General features: G+C 37.9%; 2 protein-coding genes across 7 annotated transcripts in view; one reads left to right on the top strand and one right to left on the bottom strand.

The window, feature by feature from the left end:
- Positions 1–20,195, bottom strand: part of USP16 (ubiquitin specific peptidase 16) — a 44,468-nt gene extending 24,273 nt beyond the window's left edge. Inside the window, exons 1-3 of one of the 4 annotated variants that reach the window (XM_074213957.1) lie at positions 19,797–20,195; positions 7,451–7,553; positions 5,595–5,773 (exon numbers count right to left, since the gene is read on the bottom strand). In XM_074213957.1, coding sequence (XP_074070058.1) covers positions 5,595–5,773; positions 7,451–7,511 — 240 coding nt within the window. In that variant the 5' untranslated portion in view covers positions 7,512–7,553; positions 19,797–20,195. Of the gene's footprint in view, positions 1–5,594; positions 5,774–7,450; positions 7,554–12,903; positions 12,923–13,186; positions 13,358–19,796 lie in introns of those variants that run through there. The other 3 variants (XM_074213956.1, XM_074213958.1, XM_074213959.1) reach the window with 3 other exon arrangements.
- On the top strand, positions 13,011–21,670 carry RWDD2B (RWD domain containing 2B). Of its 3 annotated transcripts, none has more exons than XM_074213961.1 (5): positions 13,011–13,482; positions 14,938–15,150; positions 15,233–15,300; positions 15,444–15,809; positions 21,414–21,670. In XM_074213961.1, exons 2-5 carry the CDS (start codon positions 14,944–14,946, stop codon positions 21,646–21,648), a joined length of 876 nt encoding a protein of 291 aa, XP_074070062.1. In that variant the 5' UTR covers positions 13,011–13,482; positions 14,938–14,943; the 3' UTR covers positions 21,649–21,670. The 3 variants fall into 3 exon arrangements, with proteins under 3 accessions (XP_074070062.1, XP_074070064.1, XP_074070063.1); XM_074213963.1 differs by lacking the exon at positions 13,011–13,482 and adding an exon at positions 13,498–13,691; XM_074213962.1 differs by lacking the exon at positions 13,011–13,482 and having other exon boundaries at positions 14,640–15,150.
- Positions 21,671–22,135: the final 465 nt, after the last annotated feature.

Below are 22,135 nucleotides of genomic sequence, written 5' to 3'. Positions count from 1 at the left end.
ATATGGACAGATAAATATAAATACATGTCCAATTATATCTGAGAAGTGGACTCTGGGGGGGGGGCAGAGCCAAGATGGCGACAAGAGCGGAAGTCTCTTAGGTGCTCTCTCATAAAACTTATAAACTAAGGACTCTAACTGAATTTTCAAGAGACAGAACCCACAGAGGGACCCAGTAAGGTAGTTCTCCTACCCAAAGTAACCTGGAAAAGAGCAAAAAGGCTCTGCTCCCCAGTGTTGGAGAGGCAGCCAGCCAGAGGGGTGGCCCGCCAGAGAGAAAGAACTTCAGCCTCCTGGAGGCAGCCCCAGGGTGCTGGGAGCCACAGCTCATAGCAGCAAGCAGGGGGACAACCCTTAGGGCACACAGGAAACAGAAACAGGCAGAGCCGGTAAGCAGGAGCCCCCAGGGCATGAGCCCATTGAACCTAGGGGAGTGAAGAGAGACTGCTGAGCTCTATCCTCTGCCCCTGGAACAGAACACTGGGGTTCTGACTACATTCAGATCCTGATCGCAGTCTAGGCCCCCCCCATAGAACAGCAGGTGCCCCCCCACCTCAACCCTGAGGCAGAGGGGGGCACTTATGGTCATTCACAGACCACAAGGGAGGACAGAGCCTCACACACACTGAGATCCTTGTGGGAGTGTCCCAAAAGTTCAGGAAGCACCCCAAAACCAGGCTTAGGCTGGGAAAATGAGCAAGCAGAGAAAAAAGAGGAACACCATTGAGAAATATTTTGCCTAAGAGCTCAAGAAGGATCAAAATACTCAGTCTGAATATAAGGAAGCACAAGCTCCTGCATCTAAAGACTCCAAGAAAAACAGAAACTGGGCTCAGGCTATGACAGAGCTCAAAAAAGACTTTGAAAATCAAATGAGGGAGTTAGAAGAAAAACTGGGAAAAGAAATGAGAGAGATGCAGGGAAAAACATGAAAACGAAGTCAGCAGCTTAGTCAAGGAAATCCAAAAAAAAAAATGCTAAAGAAAATAGCATGCTAAAAACCAGTTTAGGTCAAATGGATAAAACAATTCACAAAGTTATTGAGGAGAAGAATGCTTTAAAAAGCAAAATTGGCCAGATGGAAAAAGAGATAAGGAAGCTCTCTGAGGAAAATAAATCCTTCAGACAAAGAATAGAACTCAGGAAGATTGCTGTATTTAGGAGAAATCAGGACTCAATACTTCAAAACCAAAAGAATGAAAAATTAGAAGAAAATGTGAAACATCTCATTGAAAAAACAACTGATATGGAAAACAGACTTAGGAAAGATAATTTAAAAATTATTGGAATACCTGAAAGTCATGATCAGGAAAAGAGCCTTGACATCATTTTCAAAGAATTCCTACAGGAAAATTGCCCTGATATCCTAGAAGCAGAGGGCAAAATAGAAATAAAGAGAATCCACCAATCCCCCAGAGAAAGAGATCCCAAAAAACCAACCCCCAGGAATATTATAGCCAAGTTCCAGAACTCCCAAGTCAAAGAGAAAATATTACAAGCAGCCAGAAGGACACAATTCAAATACCGTGGAGCTTCAATCAGGATCTCACAGGACTTAGCAGCAACTACATTAAAAGCTCGTAGGGCTTGGAATATAATATTCCAGAAGGCAAAAGAGCTTAGAATGCAACCGAGAATCAACTACCCAGCAAAACTGAAGTCCTCTTCCAGTGAAAAAGATGGACTTTCAGTGAACCAGGGGAATTTCAAATATTCCTGTTGGAATGGCCAGAGCTGAACAGAAGGTTTGATCTTCAAATACAGGACTTAGGTGAAGCATAGAGATTGGAGGAAAAGGGGAAAATATGAGAGACTTAATGATGATGAACTGCATGTATTCCTGTATAGAAAAATGACACTGATAATACTCATATGAACCTTCTAAATTAACAGAGCAGGTAGAAGGAGCTTTTATAGATGAAGCACAGAAGAAAGCTGAATGAATTTGAAGATAAAATATGGTGTAAAAATGGGAGTCAATAGAAAAAAAGGAAATGTAATGGGAGAAAGAAAAAGGAGAGAGGGAATAGGCCAAGATATTTCATATAATAAGATTTTTCTTTATTACAATGAGCTACTGCAATGATATGGAAGGGGAGGGAAGGCAAGGAGGAATGAGGGAATCTTTGCTCTCATCAGAGGTGGTTAGGAGAGGAAACAGCATATATACTCAATGGGGTATAGGCATCTGGAGTAAGAAGGACGGGGGGACAGGGGGAAGGGGTGGGGATGTAAATGATGGAGGAGAGGATGGACCATGGGGGCAGAGTGGTCAGATATAACACATTTTCTTTTTTACTTCTTGCAAGGGGCTGGGACTGGAAAGCCTGTACAGGACCATAGGGCTGGGTAGATGCTGGGCCTAAGGGGTGGTATGGGGGCTTGGGGCCTCTTGGCCCTAGGGCCAGGGATCTGTCTGCTGTGCCACTCAGCTACCCTACAGCAGAGACAGAGTGAAAGGAGAGAGAAAATATAGTACATGGTAGTGGAGAAGTACGAAAGGAAGGAGCTGCGATCAGCAATGGCAACAGTGGAAAAATATGGAAGTAACTTTTGTGATGGACTTATCATAAAAAATGTGATCCACCTGTGACAGAGTTGGTGGTGTTGGAACATAGACTGAAGCACATTTTTTATTATTATTATTTTTTGGGGGGTGCAGGGCAAATGGGGCAGGATGGCCTGCCTGGGGCTGCATATCAGGGTGATCATTGGGTGTCTGAAGCCGGATTTGGACCCAGGTGCTCCTGGCTCAAGGGCCAGTGCTCTGTCCACCACCCAGCCGCCCCTACTATTATTACTATTTTATTTTATTTGGGGTTTTTTCCCCTTTTTTTAGTTTTTGCAGGGCAGTGGGGTTGGGGTGGCTTGCATGTCACACAGCTGGGTGACTGTTGGGTGAACGGAGCCAGATATGGGCTCAGGTGCTCCTGGCTCCTTGGCTGGTGTTCTGTCCACTGCACCACCTGGCCATACCTACAATTATTACTATTTTTTTTATTTTAATTTTAATTTTTTTCTCTCCCCTTTACTTATCGCTCAAGCGAGTCTATATTTTTGGGGGAGAGGGGGTATTTTGTTTACTTTAAACAAGAATATTTTACTAATGTATAAAAAACATTATTTGTACAAAATTAGAATAAACATTAAATAAAGAAAAATTTCAAGGTTGATCATCTCAAAAAAAAAAAAACAGTGACTCTGAACAGCTGCACATTTTTTGCCCATCTTTTTTCCAGTGTAGCTGTTGCTTCTAAGAAGTAACCAAGTGATACACTGAAAATCTCTTTGTTCAAACTATGGTTGCTAGCCTAACAGTTCGATAGAGCATGTCTGGAGGGAAATTAATTTTAATGTTAGTTTCTTTTTTTTTTTAAAGGGATGTATATGAACTGATGCTGAACAAGATGAGAAGAACCAGAAGACCATTGTACACCCTAACAGCCACATGGGGGTGATGATCAACCTTTATGGACTTGCTCTTTCCATCAGTCCAACAGTTGGGGACAATTTTGAGCTATTTGAGATGGAGAATACCATCTGTATCTGGAGAAAGAATTGTGGAGTTTGAACAAAGACAAAAGACTATTACCTTCAATTTAGCAAAAAAAAAAAAAAACTATGTTATGTAATTTTGTTATCTCTTATACTTTATTTTTCTTCCTTAAGGATATGATTTCTCATTACATTCCATTTAGAGCAATGTTTAACCATAGAAACAATGTAAAGACTAACCAAAATGCCTTCTGTGGGGGGTGGGGGGAGGAAAGCAAGAATCAGGGAAAAATTGTAACTCAAAATAAATAAAATCTTTCTTTAAAAAAATAAAATAAAATAAAATTTAATAATTCAGGATGTATAGAAACTGTCCTGAATTAAAAGATGAAAATTTACATAGGATTATACAAGAGCTAATGAAACAAAAATTTTGTGCCTCAGCTATGGAGTGATGCAGTTTGCTAAAAGGAGAAATGTATTCTATTTACAAACAGTAAATGGTACCATATGAAAAGTTTGCATACTTTTATTTCATAATATTAAAACAATTAATTGAATTAAATTTGTTTTTAAAAACTGTGCTCAGAACCTCAAAAATCCAGGGGAGTCCAACTCCTGGAGATGAAGGTAAGCACAAGGACCTAGCAGGTCAACAATTAACCCACAAGTTCAACACGGGGTAAAAGGCTATTCCCAACATGAGGTCATCTTCACTTCCTGAACTAAAAAACTGAATGCCTTAGTAGGATACTTTTTTTTTAGGTTTTTTCAAGGCAAATGGGGTTAAGTGGTTTGCCCAAGGCCATACAACTAGGTAATTATATTATTAAGTGTCTGAGGCTGGATTTGAACTCAGGTACTCCTAACTCCAGGGCCAGTGCTCTATCCACTGTGCCACCTAGCCACCCCTCCTTACTAGGATACTAAGCAAATCTAATTTATCTTAGATAGTCTACATGGAGCTAAATATCTAAAATAGTGGTTCCAAACTTGTCACTTTGAAAATTTATACAATTGATTTCTCTACTTCCTCATACTGCTAGTCCAATCTTCTCTCACTAAAAATTTACACTGGAGGAAAGGAAAATAAAATGAATTAAAATTTAGTTTTGATAACTGTAAGTTTTGACAACTGAGATGAGTATACCAAGCATGAGAAGGGTTCTTTGCGCAGGGGTACATACTGTTTTATTTTTGGAAAAATATTATTCCTATAGCAAGATATATACTGTTCCCAAGGGAAATACAGAGGTGGTAACATAAATGAAATTATTGTAACTGTTATTCATTGCAGACAAGAGACTACTGATGAAGCTTAGTACAATACATTCAAACTTAAGTTAAGAATTATCTTTCTACATCCTCAAATACTTTGGCTCCCCCTTTGAGTTAATTTCAAGCTATAATAAAAAGTAAAGTTCTCTCTCCTACAGGCAGCCCAGTCTCTTAAAACCCCACAAGTTAACCTGGAATCATCACCAAAAGGTAAATCTGTCCTTGTACAATTAGGAGAATTTTTATCTCCTCCAGGAAGAAGGCAAGTCTGGTAGTTTGATCCTCTAGCAAAGACAACAAGATATAGAAGGAACCCAAAAAACAATGAACATTCCTTAATTGTCCAGAGAAGGGCAATAATTAGTTTCATCTGAATGCTAGTCCACCTTTCTTAGTATGGTCAATTGTAATGTTCCTGCCTCGGCTCTTTAATCTATCACTTTTTCTCCACACCTACCAAGACCTTTTCTTTGTTATGAGTTCATAAAGGTCTCTTTCTCACTGGGGTTGCTGTCTTTACTGAGATTGTCAATCTGACCCACTTTGTTAGGTTATACGAGTCATAGGTAACTCACTTGCCTTTATTAATTTTACTTGTCACATAATTAACAATTATATAACACCTGAAAATTGGTAAGGAGCTTTCTTTACAGCAACTTTGTAAGTTAATCAGTACAATCTCCAATTTATAATGAGGAAATTAAGATTGTCAGAAGTTAAAGACACACAATCCCACAATTTTAAGGAAAAAATTGAACCAAGGTTTCCTAACTCCATTACATTATGCTACCTCACAAAAAAAAATATAATCAAAATAGTACCTGATGGCCACATTTAAGACACAGCCAGATTGAAGGGTTTTCTTCATTCTCCCCTTCAGGCTTATCCTTTGTTCTGTTGTCAGTTTTACATTCTTGGCAAACATTCCATTGCACATTCATCAAAGACTTTTTCAAAGTACTTTGTTCTAATCCTTTTCGAATATGTCTGCATAGATGTCCTGTTTTTAAAAAAAGAAAAAAAGAAATATGAAATTTGTTAATGGAAACTGTTTTTGAAATTTCGATCATACATACAAAAAATTCAAACTCAATCTTCAAAACTTCCTTTATGGCATATGGCAAGTAAGTCTAAAAACAACTGCACAGCACATCATTATGTTGAAAACTAAAATTGGGTCAGAATGTACTATGCATATATTCCATAGAATATAGAAATTTTGCAAATAAATACAGAAATTTTGAAAAAAACCTTTCAGTTCTTAAGTACAAAACAAAAACTATGACTTTATTTGTGCAGGATATTTATTTTTTTAATTAATTTTTTATTAAAGATATTATTTGAGTTTCACAATTTCCCCCCAATCTTACTTCCCTCCCCCATCCTCCCACAGAAAGCAATCTGTCAGTCTTTGTTTCCATGTTGTACCTTGATCCAAATTGGGTGTGATGAGAGAGAAATCATATCCTTAGAGAAGAGACAAGAAATCTAAGAGGTAACAAGATCAGACAATAAGATATCTGTGTTTTTCTAAATTAAAGGGAAATAGTCCTTGAACTTTGTTCAAATTCCACAGCTGTTTATCTGGATACAGATGGGACTCTCCTTTGCAGACAGCCCAAAATTGCTCCCGATTGTTGCACTGATGGAATGAGCAAGTCCTTCAAGGTTGATCATCACTCCCATGTTGCTGTTAGAGTGTACAGTGTTTTTCTGGTTCTGCTCATCTCACTCAGCATCAGTTCATGAAAATCCCTCCAGGCTTCCCTGAAATCCCATCCCTCCTGGTTTCTAATAAACAATAGTGTTCCATGACATACATATACCACAGTTTGCTAAGTCATTCCCCAATTGAAGGACATTTACTTGATTTCCAATTCTTTGCCACCACAAACAGGGCTGCTATAAATATTTTTGTACAAGTAATGTTTTTACCCTTTTTCATCATCTCTTCAGGGTATAGACCCAGTAGTGATACTGCTGGGTCAAAGGGTATGCACATTTTTGTTGCCCTTTGGGTGTAGTTCCAAATAGCTCTCCAGAAGGGTTGGATGAGTTCACGGCTCCACCAACAGTGTAATAGTGTCCCAGACTTCCCACAACCCTTCCAACAATGATCATTATTCTTCCTGGTCATATTGGCCAATCTGAGAGGTGTGAGGTGGTACCTCAGAGAAGCCTTAATTTGCATTTCACTAATAATTAATGATTTAGAACAATTTTTCATATGGCTATGGATTGCTTTGATCTCCTCATCTGTAAATTGCCTTTGCATATCCTTTGATCATTTGTCAATTGGGGAATGGCTTTTTGTTTTAAAAATATGACTCAGGTCTCTGTATATTTTAGAAATGAGTCCTTTGTCAGAATCATTAGTTGTAAAGATTCTTTCCCAATTTACTACGTTTCTTTTTATCTTGGTTACAGTGGTTTTATCTGTGCAAAAGCTTTTTAATTTAATGTAATTGTGCAGAATATTTAACAAAACTTTTATCATACTTAAAATGTTTTTGGTTTATAAATATATATAGATATACACATAACATAAAATCCTGCCATTTTCCTTCTAGAGTCAAAATGCTTCATTCTATTTTAATGGAGAAATACAGTAGAAAACATATTTTGAGACATAAAGAATACCCCCTCCAATCAATAAATAAAATTCAATCGACTATACCTAAAATTTCAGCAGTATCATCAGCCAGTACAGTTTTTCCCTTTGTACGTTTCCTTCCCATGTTAGCACTCTGCAGATTACCTAATAAGGCATAAAGAATCTCCTAGAACATAAGAAAAAGTTACCATAATAACCATGTGAGTATATGTATATATTATTTTTGTGAAGCAGAAACATAACAAGACATACCTAAAATACCATAATTTCAATTTTCACATATATTATCTCACTTAATCCTTAGATATGACAAGTATTATTATTCTCATTTTATTTAACTCTTCAGCTAAATTTAAATGATTTGCCTTGGATTACAGGACTAAAAAACCAAAAGTACTTATACCTCCTGATTCTCAATCTAGTTCTCTTTTAACTACATCAAACTCAATTCTTGATAAAAGGTCTTACTGAAGATGATACTTTAAAATATTAAAAAAAAAGTCCCAACTTCCCTAGGTCACCTCTGTGTTCCCCTTAAGGAATGTGAACTAAAGTTTTCATTATACTCTAAAAACTAAGAACAATTTGGAAGATTAAAAATTAAAAATAAAATATCAAAATAAATTGTAAAATCAAATATAAAGTTGGATTTGATGACATCTAGGGATGCTTTCTATTCCATAGTATGCCTAAACAGTATGTACAAACCAAATCATTTAAAATATACTGAAACAATCTTCACAGAAACACTCAGGGTTTCATTCTGTAAATCAAGGGAACTTCATTATTATATATCTATTCCAATCTCAACTAGGGAAGCCAAGGATTGGAGAGGATAGGTCTAGCCCCAGTCAATACAGAATTTCAATAATGGGGAAATCCTAGACTGCAGAGGTAACAAACAAGGCCTGCTTACCCTATCCAAAAGGACAGGAGGGGAATGGAACCTATGGGCCCCAATCCAGAAACCAGGGGCAGTCATTTTGAAAGACATAACTGTACCCATAGGAACTGATGAGATAATCAAGAAATTATAGAGAGAGAGAAAAGAAGAGAACTTTGAATAGGATTTGGAGGGATAGCCCTATGCATATAGAGGAAAAGGCACAGGGGAGAGGAATGTCAGACAGGTAAAAAGAGAATCACAAGAAAGCAGTGTTATAAAAGCTGAGAAAGATTATCTAGAAGGAAAGTGTATCTAAAAATGTAAAAAATTGAATAAGTTAAAAATTACAAGAACTGAAATCTTCATTTCAGACCATTTGTTTCTTTTAAAAAATTACTACAGATTCTATATGTTCAACACTATTCTGCTAATTTGTAAATTCTTCTCATTCTTCTACATTTCATTCTGTTGGGGCACCTAGATAGCAGAATTGAGAGAGAGAGAGAGAGAGAGAGAGAGAGAGAGAGAGAGAGAGAGAGTGAGTGTGAGTAGTGGGCCTAGATTTGAGAGAACCTGAGTTAAAATCTGGTCTCGGGGCAGCTAGGTGGAGTAGTGGATAAAGCACCGGCCCTGGAGTCAGGAGTACCTGGGTTCAAATCCGGTCTCACACATTTAATAATTACCTAGCTGTGTGGCCTTGGGCAAGCCACTTAACCCCATTTGCCTTGCAAAAAAAAAAACCTAAAAAAAATATAATTAAATAAAATAAAATCTGGTCTCAACTACTTACTATATGGGTGACCCTTGCTTGGCAGGTCATTTGATCTTATACCTCAAAACAAAACCAACTTCATTCTATTATCTTTTTTGCATTGTAAACATTTACAGTGACCCTCTTCTCCCCCATTCCTATGATTATATCCCCTTTCTTCCTGATCCCATATTCCCCTAATTAACTTAGGGGATGGAAAGGTCATTGACCAAAGTAATTTCTAAATGTATTTTAGCTGCTGGATGAGTCCCTACTAGGGAGGACTCAAAGTTTATTCCTTAGGACCTCTGGATCTGTAGTGTTTTCCAGGTAGCTGATAATAGTAGTCCAGCAGTAGTCTACTGAAAAAGCAACTAGGGATAAGCCCACAGGTGTGGAGTTCAGTTCCAAAATCGAAAGTATTTAGAAAGCACTTTGCAAAACTTGAAGTGGTTTATAAATACTAGTTCCTGTTGCTGCTAACATGATCAACACCACCATTACCTAATGCCAAACTAGTTCATTGTGATCATGTCTTCTTTAAATTGTATATAGGATTTGCCAGCAATTTGCAGTCAAACTCACTGGTCTATAGTTAATAGATCCTATTCTTTTGCCTGTTTTGAAAATTGAGAGATTTGCCCTTTCAAGCAATAGTACCTCAAATATTCTCCAGGATGCTTCGATATTTTTTACAGTAGTTTAGCATTCACATTTGCCAATTTTTTCAGTACCTGAGGATATAGATTTAAAATCATAAGCTCCTTCAAGGGCAAAAACTATCTCAATTTTTGCCTGGGTCTAGCATAGAGTAGGGATTGATTTTTGGTTTTCAATTGATTATCAGAGCAGCTAGTTAACCTCTTATTACACTCCAACTTATTTGGGTAGTCAACTTCATAAAAATCAAAATTTTTTCTGTCCAAACCACTACAAATTGATACTTTTAGAAATAGAGAAGCTGGGCAAAAAGGGATTTTGTTTGTTAGTTGTTAGTTAGTGTTGTTCCTTTTGGGGAGAAAAGATAATTAATTCAATTGAGTTTGAGACGATGGTAACTATAACCATATCCATTTGGAGATGTCCCACAAGCAGGCAGTTGAAAATTTGGACATGGAGCTTAGGAAAGAGAAGCAGTTTCAGTGAGATCTGAGAATCATCAGCAGAGAGGTGACAATGAAATCATGAAAAGTTCATTTGCGTCCCATAGTCTTGAATATCAAGAAGAAAAATATTACACAAGGAAACTGAAGCTCAAGAAAATTATAACTTTTACAATATTATACAGCAATTAAGTAATAAACCTAGTAGCTAGTCTTCTAAATCCTAGTACAATGTTGTTTCCAGTACAAACAAGGTAACATTCTCCCTGGACATAACATTTATTCTTACCTCCATTCCTTTGCTTATATTATGACTTCACCTATTCTTCTCTATCTAACCAAATCTTACACATCCTCCAAGATCTCTAGGTTAAATGTCAAATCTCCCATGATGCCTTTTCTGACTCTTCTAATTCACATTGGCTTTTTTTCTTCTCTGGTGCAATTCACACTAGCATTCAAGTCATACCATTAGCTTGGGCTACTATGTATCCTCTCAGAGGATAATGTATCCTAATACAAATGTATCCACTCAGATCAATGTATCAGCCCTAAATGCTTTCATGAGGGCCAATTTTGTATCACAAGCTGCCTATTAAGAGTCAACTAGTTGACACTTCAGAAAAACTATTCCTTCTTGCAAACATCCCTAACTGTTAAGGGTTCCACTAAACTGTTGAGGTACCTAAGTGGTACCAAGGGAAAAAAATGTGAGACTTAGAGAGGAAATAAGATCAGAATTCAAATCTGACCTCAGATACTTCCTGTGTGATCTCAGACCCTTAACCTTCATTTGCCCGGTTTCCTTATCTGTAAAACAACACCTACTTCCCTGGATTTTTGTAATGGTAAAGTGAGATACTATTTGTAAAGCATTATAAATGCTAGCTTTCATTCTTTTTATCATTATTATACTTCAAATCTCCCAAGTTCAAAACTTAGCAGTTATTTTTTTGTAATTCCTTTGTTCTATCTCTCCATCTCCTATATCCTCTTCTCTCAATTTACACAGCTACCATCCTAATTTAGGCTCTCATTCCTTTTGATTTGGATTGTTACAACCTTGTAATGGTCTCCCTATACCCAAGTCTTTCCACATTTCAACCCATCTTCCATTTCAGTCACCACAGTGATCTTACTAAACACAAATCTGATTATGTCATCCCATTCCAAATCAATTAAATAAACACCTAAATTTGATCATGTCATCCCATCCCAAATCAATTAAATAAACACCTGTTGCTCCATATTATCACTAGGAGCAAATAAAAACTTCACCAGGCATTCAATCCTCTTCAAAACCTAGCCCCTTCCACCTCTTTAGCCTTTTTACACATTAGTTCCCCTCCACGTCCAACCATATTGAAATACTTGCTCTCTCTCACTGATATACAAACTTCTGTGTCTGACTCTTGGCAATGTCCTCCATGAATACTATCCTTCCTTACCTCTAACTCTTGGAATTCTCCAAAATTCAGCTCAAGTGCTGATTTCTGCAGGAAGCCTTTCCTACTTCCCTCAGCTGCTAGTGCTTTCCCATCCAAAGCTACTTTTTGTATCTAATTTATATGTATCTTTTATATATTTATATATGTATCTATTGTCTTCATCAAGAATATAACTTTCTTGGGAGAAAGAACAGTTTCATTTTTGCCTCTGAATCCCCAAACTGTAACATACACAGCAAGTATGTAATAAATGTTTGTTGACTGAAGATTCTATTTTATTCTTTTTTATTTTCTTACAGCATTTAGCAGAATATTGGCGTATAGTTAGTAATGAATAAATATTTAGGACTGAACTATCCAATATACCATAAGAAGATATTCTAGGAGAAAAATTATAATATTAGTGAGTAAAGTATAGAGACTTAGGACAGAACCATTAGGAAGAAGAAAAATCAGGCATGGGAGAATAGGAAAAAAGAGGAAAGGAGGTATTTGCCCTCCTACATCTTTCATTTATCTGTATCCTATATTAGGACTAGAAGAAAAATTCGATCCTTTAATTTCACATAGGCTAACATAGCTAGGTATTGGCAGATGGATCCCATGATCCCAGGTCAGTACTCTTTCCACTACTACATAAGCTTCTTAGTCCACACTAAGCATTGCATTGCTGAGGTTAAGAAAGTTCTTGAATTAATCCTGCAATAAAGAAATACAGTACATAACACTTTATAACTATAGAAAACATTCACGAGGGCAAGTATGGTGCTTCAAATACACATTGTAAGTCAAAGAGCATCATCAGATCTATTAATGCCAAAAAGTCTGAGAGTTTTAAGGGAAATGACCTTAGGTAAATTATACATTTAAGGAAACCCACGCCACACCTCAACCAGTTAGACAAGTCTAGGCTCACATCCTTTTCTGTCTCATTCCTCTCCCTCTCGGTCAACTTCTCCTCCCTCAAAATATAATTATAAGTAAAAGAATAAAAGAAATTAAATAAAAAATAAAAATAAAAATGTTTAAATGTAATCATAAGATCTCCTTTGAGTATGATTATCACTAGCTCTTGGCCATAGGTTGCTAGAGGAGCACAAGATTTCAGAATCTTGTCTAATCGCAGGGCTGCACTTGGAGCAGGAAGCAGGCCGGGAGACGTTAACCGCCTTAAGTCCAAATCCCATTTCCACGCAGTTGGCAGGGGTGCCCGCTCTTCGCCGGGTCAGAGCCGGTAGGTCCGGGCACCAGCACCACGTGAAGCTATCCCACATGCTCTCCCTACCACGTGGTTCCCCGGAGCTGGCCACCAGCGTCCCCCGACCCACCCCAACGGTGCCACCCGGCAACTCTGCAACTTCAAGGTCTCAAAGCCAGCGCACGGATCAATTGCGATAAGGCGAGGCCGCCGCCGACTTCCCTCATTGGACAATTCGCTTAACTGACGCATCACGCAGCCAGTAGGACGGAAGAGCCCGCAGTGGGGCCAAAGAAGTCGAAGAAGGAAAAGGCCCTGAGAAGAGCCGCGCCGGCGGGGCTGGGGGAAGGCAGGGACGCGTGTGAGGTTCACCCTCCTACTTGTGACGGCGTGTCCAGAGAAATGGGACTCACCCGCAGAAACTGCTCCCATCGCTGCGCCTCTGAGGAGTCGGCGATCCCCCCGCGGCCCCACCTCGGAAAAGTGACGACTCCGCCGGGGCAGAGTCGGAAGGCAGAAACGGCCCGGCCCGGCGGCGTTAATTTCCGGAAAGGGGCATGATGGGATAGGAACTAAAGGCCCGCATCTTCCAGGCCGGGCGGCGCGGGCGGCACGGCCGGCACGGCCTGCTCGGGATGCGCGCGCACGCTCGGCGGCCGAGCCGGAAGTCCCGCGCCCCGGGCTGGGGAGTCGCGCGGCCGTCCCTCAGGTAAAGTCAGAGAGGGGCCTGCCGGGGCCGGGGCGCGCAGATTGGATTCTAGACCACCTCACCGAAGAGCCCGGGTGCACGTGGGTCTTTACCCACGCAGGAAAACGGCTGGGGGGGGGACCTTTCCGGGAGCGCCAACCTGGCGGCAGGGGACGTGGGGAATAAGGGGGTTATGGATTATGGATTCTCACCTGGAACCGAAATCTTAGGTGAGCATGGAAGAAAGCGGCCAAAAACCCTCCGGTGCATAGAGCGCCGGCCCTGGAGTCAGGAGTACCTGGGTTCAAATGCGGCCTCTGACGCTTAATAATGACCTAGCTGTGTGGCCTTGGGCAAGACACTTAACTTCATTCCCTTGCAAAAAAAAAAAACCTTAAAAAAATCCTCCATCAGCCTGAGTAGCGCGAGGGGGTCTGGTATGGCGCACACGCATCCCACAGTGTTATTCCGACGTCCAGGAGGTGCAGAGCCACCTTTACCCCCCCCCCCCAATCTGACAGCTCCCCCCCCTCTCTCAATTGTGTGACTTGACTGGGAGGAGTAGGGGCACAGGAAAGTCAGACCCATCCCTCTTCACACCCTCTAGTCGCTGTCCTTCTCTGGTCTCCCCTTTTAATTCTGACATCTGGACCTCTTTCTCTGTTGTAGGATAGTAGAAACATAACTGGATTCATTATAGTCAAAGACCCTAGTTTCGAATTCTTGTTCTACTCTCTTTTGACTTTGGGCAAGTCAGTCTCTTTAATCTTCTGGGCATCGGGCATCTATTAAAAGAGGCTTGAATTAGAGGACTTCCAAAGTTCCTTTGAGATCCAGTTCTAAATCTGTGAACCATTCTTTTCAGATTCCTTCCAAACTTACTTCTAAAGAGCCCATACATCATGGAAAATCTCCCATATTGACTGTTTCTTCTTCAGCCCTCTGTCCATTCTAACTAAAAGACCCTAAAAAAGAGCAGCTCAGGGGGCCTTAACTTGCCCAAAGTCAAAAGTAGAACAAGAATTCGAAACTAGGGTCTTTGACTATAATGAATCCAGTTATCTTTCTACTATGCTACAACAAAGAGGTTCAGATGTCAGAATTAAAAGGGAGACCAGAGAAGGACAGCGACTAGAGGGTGTGAAGAGGGATGGGTCTGACTTTACTCTGCCCCTTCTTCCTCTCTCCTCCCACTCAGCTATGCAAGATTTATTGCTATGATCTATGAACTTCTAGGACACTTAACTTCCTTACCAGTACATTTAGCAGGTGGAGCATAATCTCTACACCAGGCCCCTTCACTACTTGAAAACCTTGACCACCCTAAAAATTACAACTGAAGTTCAGGTGAAGGAGAAATAATAGCTATAGTTAAATAACAATCTTAATTTAGAAAGCCTAATTCTTTTATATTTGTTTTATCAGAAATTATGCTTTTAAAATATCTCCTTTTTTTATTTCATTTCCCCCAAACAGCCTATAATGACTGAAATAAAGCAAGCTGAAGCTCAGCTGTCTGAATTAGACCTGCTCTCTAGTATGTTTCCTGATGAAAATGAATTCCTAGTACATGATCATCTGGCTTTAGCAGAACTGAAAGAGTATGTGGAAATGAGAACTAAAGAAGTTCCGTCTTCAAAAGTTCACTTTACCATAAATATAAAACTAGAGATTTCTGATGACTCTATGGTAATTCACTTTCATTTTTAAAGGAAATGTAGACTTATCAGTTGTTAGTACAAAGTCCTAAAACATTGTTCTCTGTTTTCAGGTTATATTTTCTTTATCTTGTGCCCTCCCTTTTCAGTATCCTGAAATTCTGCCTGAAATTATTGTTCGGTATGTAATAGAATGTACAGCAACAAATGTTATAGAAACTCTTTGCCAAAAATTACAGTAAAGAACTCAAATATATTGTTAATAATGGGAGATTTGGTCTAAGAAAATTAAGAAAGATTTTCTCTGCTTATATTTTTCATCAGATCACCTTCATTAAATAGAACCCAGCAGTCCCAGCTAAACACAGACCTAACTGCATACCTTCAGAAAAGATACTGTGGGGAAGTCTGTATATTAAATGCAACAGAATGGGTTAAAGAACATGCATCAACTTATATCAAAAGAGAACCTACATCTTCTACTAGCATTAACACAAATCCAACTTATTCAGCGGATGTCATTTTTACCAGACTTTGGATCTATAGCCATCATATTTACAATAAACAGAAAAGGAAAAATATTATGGAATGGGCAAAAGATCTCTCCCTCTCTGGGTTTAGCATGCCTGGGAAGCCTGGCATTATTTGTGTTGAAGGTTCACAAAGTACATGCGAAGAGTTCTGGGCAAGGTTTGTTTTGTTTTTTTCCTCTATATCTTCATTCAACTCATGATGCTTTATTTGTTATTAAGTAATAATAAATTAAGAATTAATTGCCTTCTATGTGCTAAGTACTATGTCCTAGAGATTCAAAGACAAAAATGAAATATTTGTTGTTTTTAAGGAACTTGTACTCGTGATATGTACAAATCAATCCTATGTTTACATATAAGTATGTACAGGAAAAAAATAGGGGACATAGCTAGGCAAGTATTAGCAATTGGAGGAATCAGGAAAGGTTTCTTCTAAAAGGTAGCATTTGAGCTGTGCTTTGAAGGAAGTTATGAAGTGAAGGTGAAAAGGAAGTACATTTCATTTATGGGGGCAACCAGGGCCAGTTAATTGGAGGTGTAGTTCTATGTAGAAGGAAACAAGAAAATCCTAATTTAACTAAACTGTAGAATGCTGAAAGAAGATTAATGTATGATGAGATGTAAAGAAGCATTGAAGTCAAATTGTGAAATTCAGGGGAATTTATGTTTTGGCCAAAAGGCAACAGAACCACTGCAATTTACTGAGGAGGGAATTGACGTGGTCAAATCTGCAGTTAAAGAAAATCACTTTTCATCTGTGGAGAATAGAGTTGAAGTGGGGAGACACTTGAAACAGGGACTCCATTGCAGTAATCTAGGACAAAAGTGATGAGGGATTTAAAGATGGTGACTGTGTGAGTAGAGAAAAAGAGTGGATGTGAGATAAGTAGAAACAGAAAATGGCAAGAAGGGGTGACTAATCAAATATATGGGATGAGTGAAAATGAGTTGGAAATAAGATTATGAATTTTGAACATAAATAGGATCATTTGGAAAAGGGTGTAAGATGTCATTCTTTTGGGAATATGATGAATTTAAAATGTGTCTAGAACATCCAGTGTAAAATGTTCAGTAGGTCCCATTGATGTGGGACTAGAACTCAAGAGGGAAACTGTGGCTTGATTTATAGATCTGTGACTCATCTATATAAGTTGTGAGAAGCAAAGAGGTACTAAGAATGTAGAGAGAAAATAAAAGAGATCCCAGGATGGAATCTTGGTTTATACTGATAATTAGAAGTCCTGATATGGAAGTTGAACTAAAAAGAAAAGGTAAGGAAAGAACCATGAGAGAGTAGGGTCATGAAAATCAAAGGAGAAAATATCTTAAAGGAAAGATTGATTAAAAAGTGTCAAATGCAGCCTGAGGGTCAGAAGAAATGAAGACTGAGAAAGAAACATAAGATTTGGCAATTAAGAGTAATTTTGGGGGGCGGCTAGGTGGCGCAGTGGATAGAGTACTGGCCCTGGAGTCAGGAGTACCTGAGTTCAAATCGGACCTCAGACACTTAATAATTACCTAGCTGTGTGGCCTTGGGCAAGCTACTTAACCCCATTGCCTTGCAAAAACAAAAAAAAAAAACCTAAGAGTAACTTTGGAAAGCAGTTTCAATTGAGTCAGAGCATCAGAAACCAGATTGCAAAATGTTGAGGACTAAATAAGAAGGGAAGAAGCAGAGGCATTGGGTGCAGTCAGCATTTTCTATGAGTTTGAGAAAGAGAGGAGAGTAATAGAATAATGATTTGAGGGGCATGGTAAATGTAATGAAAGGGATTTTTTTGATTTTATGGATGGCAAGATTTGAGCATATTTGAAACAAATAGGGAAACAATAGGTAAAGATTTCAGATTAAATGATAAGCCAAGCTGCTGAAAAATTTGGAGTAGATGGGATTGAGGGCATATTTAGATCTTGATAAGAAAAACCATAGCATCAGAGAATGTAGGCATGGAGAACAAAATGGGAAGACAAATTTAAATGATTTTGAGGAAAAAAAGGGGCTCACAGCAAATGATCTCAATTTTCTTAATACCCCAAAGATGCATCATCTGAATAAGTTCAGCAAAGGTAGGTATGTGTTTGCTTTTTGCCCAGTCTGATAAGTTTTGACTAATAAACAGGAGGAAAAAAGAAGGAACAAATAAGTTTGGGACAGCACTCTTAAGGATAGAAAGATTTCTCTTTTTCACGTTTCTCACTTGTCCTTGTGCTTATCCCATCCCACTCAACCCTCATTATTTGAAGCTACTCACCTATCTTTTTTGGTTTCCCTATCACCTTGCTTACATATTTTGGTCTGGCACTGTGATGCCAATTAGTGTGGGTAATTCCACTAGTCCAAATCAGCAACTTGTCTACCACTTAAAGTCTTGGTTCGTTGCCAAGGGTAATGAGAAGTTAAGTGACTTGCTGATTCTCTCAAAGTTACTCTATATAAGACCTAAACTAGGTCTTCCTTTTTGAATTCTATATAATGCTCCCTATTGTCTTACATATGTAGCTTAATAATGTTCATTGAATTGACATACTGCATTTTCAACTGAAAGGTTGAATCTAGTCTTAATTTTGATTCTGATTTTAAATTAATTTCATCATTTTCATTTTGTTAAAAAGAAAACAGGTATACATATTGGTATACCAATTTCTATGACCTTAGGATTGTCAGGGCTAACTGTAGGCTATTGAAATAGATATCTGAAGTTTCTTTCTAGGTCTAAAATTCCATTCCATAAAATTCCTGTGCCCCATCTGAACTAGTAATATTTTATAAGCCATATACCTCCAAAACTGGGAGTGCTGAGAGAACATTATAAAAATGGTTTCCATAATTATAAGTATTCACTATCAATTTTGATCATCCATCTGTGTTCTGGAAAGACCACTTCAGGACAGATGTTGCCTTCACAGCTCAATATCTGTCCTGCCTCTGATACTTTTAGGCTATGAAAAGTACATTCATTTTTATCATTTTTAATATCCTCTAATGAGAGTGGCAATAAGTGAAAGGTATATTTTAAATTAGTTTCATGTATAGAATCAGAATTACAGAATACAACAACTTACTGCAAGGGATGTTGGAGGCCATGTAATCCAACTCTTAATCAGAAAAGAATCACTATGACAGATATGCCAAACAAATGGTATCCAGCTTTTACCTTTTGAAACAAGTCTAACCTTGGCAATTCTTGGCTCCTGAGGCCATCCATTCCAATTATGGATAATTTTAATTATTAGAAAGTTTTTCCTGACATCAAGGCTAATTTTGAGTTTTTGAAACCTTCTATACATTAGTCCTATTTCTGCCCTCAAGGGCCAAATGGAACAAGTTTAGCCAGTTTCTTCAACTGACTGATCCTTTTAGGACATAGAACCTTTTATCATCCTGGTTGTTCTTTGGAAACTGTCCCACCCAAATGGAATACAATACTAAAGACACATGAAGTTTGACAAAGACACAATACACAGTACCTTATTGCTGGAAGCTGTTTCTCTTAATGTAGACCAATATCATATTAGCATGTTTGGTTTTTTTGACACCACTGACTTAATAATAGTCCACCTACTGTATCTCCCATCTTATATTTTGAAATTGATATCTTGACCCTAGATCTATGATTTAACATTTATCCCTGTTAAATTTCATCTCTCTAGATTAAACTCAAGACTGTTAGGATTCTGACCATCTATGTAATTTCAAAGTGTTAGTTGTCTCAGCTCATGGCCAAGAATGAGTCGCTGGCACATAAATCTGGCCATTCATCTAGTTCCAGATCCATCTTGTACTATCATCAATTCTACAATAATATAGATTTTCAAACTATTATTGTAATGATCTAGAATTTTCCAAATAATCAAAGCCAAGCTCCCTGGCCTGTAGGTTGTTGAATCTAGGTCCTTGTCTTTTTTAAAGTCTAGGATGTTCGCATTTCACCAGGGTGAAGTATATCTCTCATTCACTACAGTGTTTCATAAATCATTGACAGTGGCTCAGCAATCACATTTGTCTATTTTGTGGATTCCCAAGAGCATAGTTCATCTTAGTCTACAATCTTGTGTTTCAATTCACTGTTATCTATTTTTCATTCTGGCCTTTCATATTCAAAGGTTGATCTTGGTAGAGAAAAAAGAAGTAAAATAACCGAACCTTCTTTCTGTTCCAAATTATTTGTTTGTATAGTTTCCACCATCATCCCTCTCTTTTTTTCCTTGGTATAACTTGAAAAATCTTTTTCTTGTTATTAGCTTTTCCTGTCAGGTTCATTCGGGTCATTCAGAAGTCTACTATTATTAAAGTTTTCATTTGATTATCTGCTCTCACTTCCATCTTTTGATGGAATCCAACATTCCTTGTGCATCCAATCCAGTCTCTTCAGACAAATCCAGTTTTTTCTTTACGTTGGGATTGTTTCTCTTTGTCTCTTACAAAAGTTATTCATACAAATTTCTGATTCCTCCTCAGCTGAATTCCTCTGTAGAATTTGTCTGAAATCCTATCTGTTCTAGTAATGAAACACTTTAAAGACTGCTTTCCCAGAATTTAGGGTATAGAGCAGATTATGCTTGACCTAGGATTCTAAGGGTTTGTAATTTCCCCATCACCTTGCCTCCAATTTTTACTAGCATTCTACCCCAGCAACCAGTTCCAAAATAGAATTTCTCCTTGTTGGTTTCTTCATCTCTCCAAGAATGAAATTATTGAAGCAGAGAGGAAAAAAGAAAGTACCTAATAGTACCAGGTTACTCTGCTAGGTGCTTTACAACTATTATCTCATTTAATACTTACAGCAGTCCGGGGGGGGGGGGGCAATATTATTCCTCTGGGTCAGGCTTGTGATCTTCTTCATATATTTCTTCTTTTTTGTCTCAGAGATCTGGACATGTCAATCATATCTGTATAAAAATGTAGTTACTAAATAATCTACATTTTTTTTTTTAGGTTTTTGCAAGGCAAGGGGGTTAAGTGGCTTGCCCAAGGCCACACAGCTAGGTAATTATTAAGTTTCTGAGACCGTATTTGAACCCAGGTACTCCTGACTCCAGGGCCGGTGCTTTATCCACTGTGCCACCTAGCCACCCCATAACCTACATTTTTACAACTTTCATAGACTTTGTCTTAGTTGATTTTTGAAATAACCTTAAAGGAAAGATAGGACAATTATAATTACCCTGAGGTAAATGAGGCATGGAGAGTTAGATGAGTTGCCTAAGATCATACAATTAGTAAATGTTAGAATTAATCCATGTCCAGTGTTCTTTCCAGCACATCATCCTATCTCAATAATAATGATTACTTAGAGAATACCTCATTTTTACAATTTATTCACAATTACCTTGTAAAGTAGTATAAGTATTGTCATACTTATTTTACAGAATCATAATGATCAGAAATGAAATAACTGACTTAAAAGTAAAACTAAAACAAACAGAAAATTCTGATGCACAATAATCTGCTACTGAACTACATTCTGATTCTGTTTCTGATAATTTGACTTTGTACAACCAAAAGCACATCACTTCATCTGTCTGAATCTCAGTTTCCTTATCTCTAAAATGATGATCTTTTCCCCTATCTAAATCTATGATCATCTATCCTTATTCTTATACAATGCTTTTCACCTCATGCAAATTCATTGAGCAGCAATAGATTTCTTTGCTCCAAAAAATGGGTAGTAAGTCAAATTCTTTGTATAGCTTCTATTTTAAAAAGTTCCTGAATATATTTAACATTTTAGAAATTTATTCTTTGAAAATTTCTTTCCAGACTCCGAAGATTATCATGGAAGAGAATTTTAATTCGTCATCGAGAGGACATTACTTTTGATGGCACACATAATGAAATGGAAAAACAAAGAAAATTTTTTAATTTTGAAGAAAAAATTTTTGAAACAAACGGGAACAGAGGAAATCACATGGATTTGGGTCAGCTTTATCAATTTTTAAATGCCAGGGGATGTGCTGATGTTTTTCGGATTTATTTTGGCATAGAGGGTCAGTAGTTAAATAAAGTATACATTTAGACGGGGTTTTTTTTTTTTTGGCCACTCATGGACTTTTGAATTTTCATTTCTTTACACTTGTTGAGAGATTAATGGATACTTTAAACTTCAGACTGACTCTTCCAGTCAAGATGGCTACCTGAATAAGATAGATAGCTCAGCTCCCACAGACTTCCTCTATTAAAATCTAAAAAAAAAGCACAAAGGTAAAGGATCCCAGAACTGCACAGAATGTTAATCAAAAGTCCATAGGCAGTAAGGAAAGCCAGTGTCAGCACAGGCTAAGCTGGATGCCACCCTGACAATCAAGAAAGTTTTGAAGTAATGTTTTGACTCTTATGTATTTTTTTTTAAAGTAGCAGAGAATAGCACATACAATTCTGACCCAAAATAAACCCAGTTGAACTGAGGGTCATCTTTATCTCCTGAATAAGGAATCAGACTTTAATGTAGGTCTCATATGACTACTTTATTTGAATCTAGCTAT

The sequence above is a fragment of the Macrotis lagotis genome, chromosome 1 (genome assembly GCF_037893015.1).
Source record: "Macrotis lagotis isolate mMagLag1 chromosome 1, bilby.v1.9.chrom.fasta, whole genome shotgun sequence".
In the NCBI taxonomy this organism is placed as follows: Eukaryota; Metazoa; Chordata; class Mammalia; order Peramelemorphia; family Peramelidae; genus Macrotis; species Macrotis lagotis.
The sequence above is the reverse complement of the archived record's forward strand: the minus strand, read 5'-3'. Positions and strand labels throughout refer to the sequence as shown.